At 36.1% G+C, this 6,103-nt stretch overlaps 1 protein-coding gene across 1 annotated transcript; it reads right to left on the bottom strand.

Moving 5' to 3' along the window:
- Positions 1-783: 783 nt before the first annotated feature.
- Positions 784-4,125, bottom strand: LOC107037467. Its single transcript, XM_015256031.1, has 3 exons — positions 3,233-4,125; positions 2,168-2,412; positions 784-2,083 (listed from the first exon to the last, which is right to left on the bottom strand). The coding sequence occupies exons 1-3, from the start codon at positions 3,640-3,642 to the stop codon at positions 1,881-1,883; spliced, it is 858 nt and encodes a 285-aa protein (XP_015111517.1). The 5' UTR covers positions 3,643-4,125; the 3' UTR covers positions 784-1,880.
- Between the last annotated feature and the right edge of the window lie 1,978 nt (positions 4,126-6,103).

Here is a 6,103-nt window from a genome sequence, read left to right as displayed (position 1 = left end):
GAACGTCATAGATGCGATCCACCATTTTTTGGGCGGAGGCCAATTTGACCAAACACATATACAGTTATTTTTTAAGGTTCGCCGGAACGATACATGATGGAGCAGCTTGCTAGTACACTTATACATTCCCCGATGTGTGCATGCAGCACTGACCTCCCTTTACGAAACATAAATTTTCTCCTCCGAGATCTGACAACTGCGCATGGAGGCGGCTGCGTTTGTTTGTCCACTATGCACTACATATTATCTCAAAATTTAAACACATGAACTTATGAATTTTCTTTTCCATGGAATAGCAATGAGTTTGCTTCATTTTTTTAGGTCATAATGATAGGCAAAGGAGGGAATCGTAAGGAAAGTTACGAAAATTATTCAGTTTTTTCGGTATAATCAAGATAAATTATTATATCGTGGAGAAAATCATTTTTCGCCATAGCGGGAGCGAAGTGCACATTTTCCTCTCCCTTCGTGACAAAGGTGTATATGAAATTTTTGTTGCTCGCGTTCGCGAAGCAGGCGTAAATCATCGCTTTATAGCCACGCGGGTGATAAAATACCGATAAATAAACTAAGAGATCTATCAATTGAAGAGGTCAGAAGATATGTTAAAATCAATACATTAGACAAATGTACAACTAGCATATTGATATAAATTTTATATTCTTGTGAAATCGTTACATCTCCGATGATTTTCTTTATCAATATTTCCATTACATGTACAAAAAAGTTTGTGAGTAAACGATCATGCTTGACTACATACATTATACACCTACACTTTTATACACCTAGACTTTTAGCCTAAACCCCATCTTCCTTTCGAACTAAACGAGAATGATACATAAGGTTGTGACAGGAAAAGGCTCTTAACACATTTCTGTAGATAATGACCAAAATAATTCCCACTCAACAATGACTCAAATATTTCGCATCTAACTTGAAGCCCGTATTAGAAAAATGACACGAGGATAGTGTTTTCTTATGGCAATCATGTTTTCTTTAGATTCGAGAAGATGGTTCTTTCTTCTTCCTTACTTCGGAAAATTTTTCGTAATACTCATTTAGAAAATCATGTAAAATACAAAGAGGGTAGAAATTTTCTTGGAAGAATGAGCAAACTTGGGGAAACGCCCCATCAAAATATTTACAGGTGCAAAGTGAATTCGTAAAATAAATCTTGTTAAATTTTTGCTTTCCGCAATATCAATTATCAACAATTTAACAAAAGAAATTGTATACAATATTTTGTCAGCTGACATGTCCAACCTGAACTGTCTTGCGATTTTTTCTTACAAACATGATGGTTTCCTGGATAATAAACAATAAATTCTCAGAAGCTTGTGTCTCATTGAAAAATTAAGTTTTTGCTACATTCAAATATCTTGGGCATAAACGATTATTGATGGACATATCAATAGTTTTTTTTGTGACTGAATAAAGTTTTCTTCAATTTGCTTGAATGAACTCCCAACATAAAATGTCTGCAATTTGTTTTTTTCCCCTCAAAACCAGGGAATTATGAATGAATTCTCACTCTCCTTTTTTCCCATTAGAAAATGATGTCATTGTTGCTCATAAAATTTCTCCTTCCATGAAATATCTTATATCACCCATGAAATAACGTCATTCGAATATAGATAAGTGTATAAAAATTCGTCAAAGTTAATAACATTCAATTAGTCAACGATTTCCAGACATCGATAGATTCCCAGATAATTCATGTTCAATGAATGTGCACATGTTATATAATAAATTCCACCTCAATCGCTAATCGTTATATAATAAATTCCACCTCAATCGATAATCGTCATATTACGAGGAGAATCCATAGAGTGATTGTCACAGATTTGTATGCACATACGAAGGCCTCCTCAAGAAAATCATTACTTATCACGATATGAGTTATAAACGTAAATTTTAACTCGAACCCAATCTTTATTCCCGAGTAAAGTTGGATGTTTCTTTATCAGCTCCTCACACTCCAGTTTCTTGGAAGCTTTTTTATTTTTGATGTGTTGTTTGAAGTGATTCTTAACCACTGCAATTTGTTGAGGTGTCCATGCACTCCTGCCACTCAATTTGGGAGCTAAACACAAAGTATGGTATTGTTTTACAGTTATCAGGCTAAAATACAGAGAAAATGAATCTTTTGATTCATATGATAACTTACCATGAGCTGTTGGCGCATCCGACGTGGACGGATTTGAACACTCAGGAATCAAATTGGTAGTTGATATGTGGATTTTTGCTCCAGGAGACTCTTCATCCTCAGAACCTTCAGACACTGGAACCTCGATTTCTGGATCAATATAAATTTCGCTCAACGATTTTCCTTGGTGTTTATGACCTTCTCCCTTATCCATAAGTATCAATAATTTTGATACTTTCGCAGTCCGATAAACATCCTGCGGTAATCTGTAAAAAATTATGTTATTTGAAAAATGGATTCCCGAGTGTCCTTAGGGAAAACAAGCGCAATATCACATCAATTTTCTTCGATATTGACAACAAGGGTGTTGAATTTTTTTTCCCACATTTTCGAACATCTTATCACTTGCCTCAATGATTATTTATCAACTGATTTTTTTAAGGTGCAAACTCACGTTTTTGCTCTTTTCTAAGGTTTTTCGTTAGTTTCCACGGTATGACATCATTGTAATGAGCTCATTTTTTGACAGTCTTTTGCATATAAAACATAATTTCGTTATTTCAATTGCGGATGCATAATTCCCCTAATTTCAGGCGACCAACACTGGTTCACCACTGGGCTTCCAGTGGTATTCATCCCAACATGTATAGAAAATATTTAGTAAAATGTTAGCTGAGGAATTAAATTCAATTTCTCTTGATCTATATTTTCTCTATAAAAAACTGTCAAGATTTTGGGTTATGTTAGAAGAAAAGAAAACCGTGCCAAAAATGATAATGACCAAGAATTTCTAAAGGAAAGAAATGGACCACAGAAGAGAATGATTTTCCGTGAAACTCTGAGGAAACGTTCGTAAATTCTCCTCCCGTAGTATTTCACTCGAATTCTCATAAAATCTCCATTCTATCTTTCTAGATAGTCGAATTTTTCAGCGAATTTCCCTACTTTCTCTTTTGAATATTTCATTAGTAAACTGCTGAGTTGACGTGAATAGTGGGAATTTTTTTTCCAGGATAGTTATTTTCAATTGTATGACACAGAAAGTTACTCTTTCGTTGTTCAAATGGTATTATTTTGTGTTCTTACTTGTAAAATTCTTCATGAGTTTTCACTGTGTGACCCATGAATTGGGCGAACTGGTCGGTTTCATCGGGTTTCAGATTTAGAATTTGCATAACAGTGGCGATCTGTTTCCGCAGCTTGTTGGAAGACATATGCTCAGGGTTTTGTATTTTACATTTCTGAGCAAATTGACGAATCACTAAATCACTTCTTACCCAGCGTTGACTTCCATGATGTGCGAATAAATATTTATTATCCTCAGGAACCAGATGCGTTTTCAGTCGGATATCAATGAGAACGTGCATAAGATCTTGGAGATGCTGAGGGAACAGAATCACTCTCTGCTGCCTTTCCCCCCAGTTTACTACTCTTGTATAATGTTGGGTCAGAATTTTCTCAGATGAGCATTCATACATTCTTCTTGGTTTATGCATGAGGATTGATTGCTGAGATATGTTCCTAATTCCGTATACTGAACGTCGCCTATACGCCTTCGATTATACAGGATTGTCAGGGTAAGTGCTGCATTCACCAATTTTTTATATTGTTGCTTGTCAGCGTATATTGTTCGGGTCAGCTTTCAGAGACGCAACTGCTTGATTCGCAACCTGACTAACGTGGTTTTTGAATTTCAAAATGTCTTGAGTTAACGGTAAAATAGTAGGTTTGTTCCATTTTTTCTCGGCAAGATTTTTAAACGCCAAACTACTTATCTCTGTTGTCCATTGAGTGACAATCAAATTTTTGAAACATTCCACCATTTCGATTTTAGCTTTCGGGTCCATACCATTCATTTCCCATTTTTGCCTCTGGATTAAACTTATAAGTAATTCGCAAACCTGTCTAAGAGAAGTGCCGAGATGGGCCGACAAACTCGGAGCTCGATAAGTTTTTTGTATTGGATCATACCCACCAAGTCTTGGCACATTCTATCACTTTATCAAACCTGGATGGATCGATAACATCAACCAGTTTGAAATATTTATCATTTTCGAGTAGCCTAACTTCTATCAGAAGCCTAGCCAGCTCTCTCATTTTGTTAGAACAAACTACGGCCATTTGTTTCCGTTTATGCTTCTTTAAGTACTGTTCACCGAAATTGTATATCAAGGGATCTGTTTTGGCAACCATTGATATTGCATCTGCGTGCATTATTCCAAACACATCGGTTTTCACACGCAGTTTGTGAATTGCATTGCTACTGTCGATCGAACACGCTACCATACTTTGGGATGCTGACAAATGCTGAACTTTGCTTGAATCTTGGCTTATTTTAGCTGCAGAACACTTCTTATAATGGCGATACAAATATTGTTTTAAATGGATTCCTTTGCATGCTGAACATGGAGCATATTTGCTATCATTTGATTTAGCCTTAGTGTGATACAGAGGTCTTGTTCTGCCTCTCAGATATTCTTCAAAGTGTCCACAATCTCGTAAAAGTCCTACAATTTTTCTCCTTTCTCGATTCCGTTTAGAAAAACTCAACATTTCGATAACTTCTTTGCGGTCTTTATGATTCCTTTCTAAGTGACGTTCAAAATTGCTAACTTCCAATTTGCAGAATTTACAATAAGTTGTTTTCTTCCGATATCTTGAAACTCCAAACTGAAACAATTGGTATTTTTATATTTCACGAGTTGTAGCAGACACCGAGTATTCGGGTCAATTTACCCGTGGTCTCAATTCTATTCAAAATTCTATTGAAATCCTATATCAATTTTTTTTTGCTATGCCCAAAAACTAATAGAAAGTTCTACAGAAATTTAATAGATGTCTAGCGCATATGAATTTTTTTTCAATCAAATATCGATGACGAAATGGCACGAAAATAATGCATCATTCAGTGGACAAGTCTCTCTCTCTGAACAATATGTTTCCGAGCGAGAGGGTGGAGAAGGGGGGGGGGGAGAAACGATAGACTGAACGCGTTTCGGAGTGATAGGCGCTGAGTAAAAAGCCTTGAAAGTTCTCTGCGACTTGTTCGCACAGCCCATGCAGAAGTTGCGGGGAGGAGAGGTTGAAATGAAATTTCAGTGGATACACAGACAAAGGAAAATTACTTATGTCAAGTAACTTTGTTCAATACAACTGAATTGCCTAACAATATTAACAATAATCTCCATTTCAATTGTTGTCTCAAGAAAATTCACTTGGCATAAATAAAATTTTTTTCAGCGTAGAGTGTTTGTATGAATACAAGTTTCGCTTTTCCAATTTTCCACTTTCCTAGAGAATGATGCAGAGAGTCTACGTGGGTAATATTGCTTGATCATCAGCTATTACGCTAGCTGTGAAGTGGTGTTGACTATCTTTGAAGGCTCAACAGATATTGCGCGGAATCAAAAGACGATCGTATTAGGAAGGAACTGATCTGAGATGCAAGGATACCACTAGAAATATGAATGAGCGGTCGAGAAATTATACAATTAAGCGATGATTGGACAATTGTGAAAACGAGAGAAAAGATAGAATCAGGAGAAGTTTCCTTGTTTGTTAAAGTAGATTCAATGGAGATCGGCGTAAAAAAAAATTCCAATAGAATTTCAGCATAATTCTTATAGAACTTAAATGGGATTCTTGTAGAATATACGACAATGAATGCTAGCGTTTTTTTTTCAAATGACCCATTTTGAACGTGATATATTAAAATCAAAGAGGCGGAGAATAGTTGAACAACAGAATTGTCTGAGCCCGATGTAAATTTAAATTCTCCGTGGGGACATATGAATGAATACACACATACCCTTCTTTGTGGTTCTGCATGAGGCCGCTGCTGTTGGTACCAAGTTTCCTGGAATTTGTTTTTCAACAGGTCCAGTGTCACCCAATATCGCCTTATCTTTCGCGTTAATCTGCTCTGGCAAGTTAACTCCAAGACTTTCGTAAGAATCC

This window comes from Diachasma alloeum, unplaced genomic scaffold (genome assembly GCF_001412515.2).
Source record: "Diachasma alloeum isolate Michigan unplaced genomic scaffold, Dall2.0 Dall_scaffold_00243, whole genome shotgun sequence".
Classification (NCBI taxonomy): domain Eukaryota; kingdom Metazoa; phylum Arthropoda; class Insecta; order Hymenoptera; family Braconidae; genus Diachasma; species Diachasma alloeum.
Note: the sequence above shows the minus strand (reverse complement) of the source record. Positions and strands in the feature narration are given on the sequence as shown.

Excerpts from the sequence above, each read along its gene's own strand:
- LOC107037467 (XM_015256031.1), bottom strand. The coding sequence starts at position 3,642 with ATGCATAAACCAAGAAGAATGTATGAATGCTCATCTGAGAAAATTCTG. Across the intron at positions 2,413-3,232 it reads ACTCATGAAGAATTTTACAA|ATTACCGCAGGATGTTTATC; the intron begins GTAAGAACACAA and ends AATTTTTTACAG. Across the intron at positions 2,084-2,167 it reads GGATGCGCCAACAGCTCATG|CTCCCAAATTGAGTGGCAGG; the intron begins GTAAGTTATCAT and ends CTTTGTGTTTAG.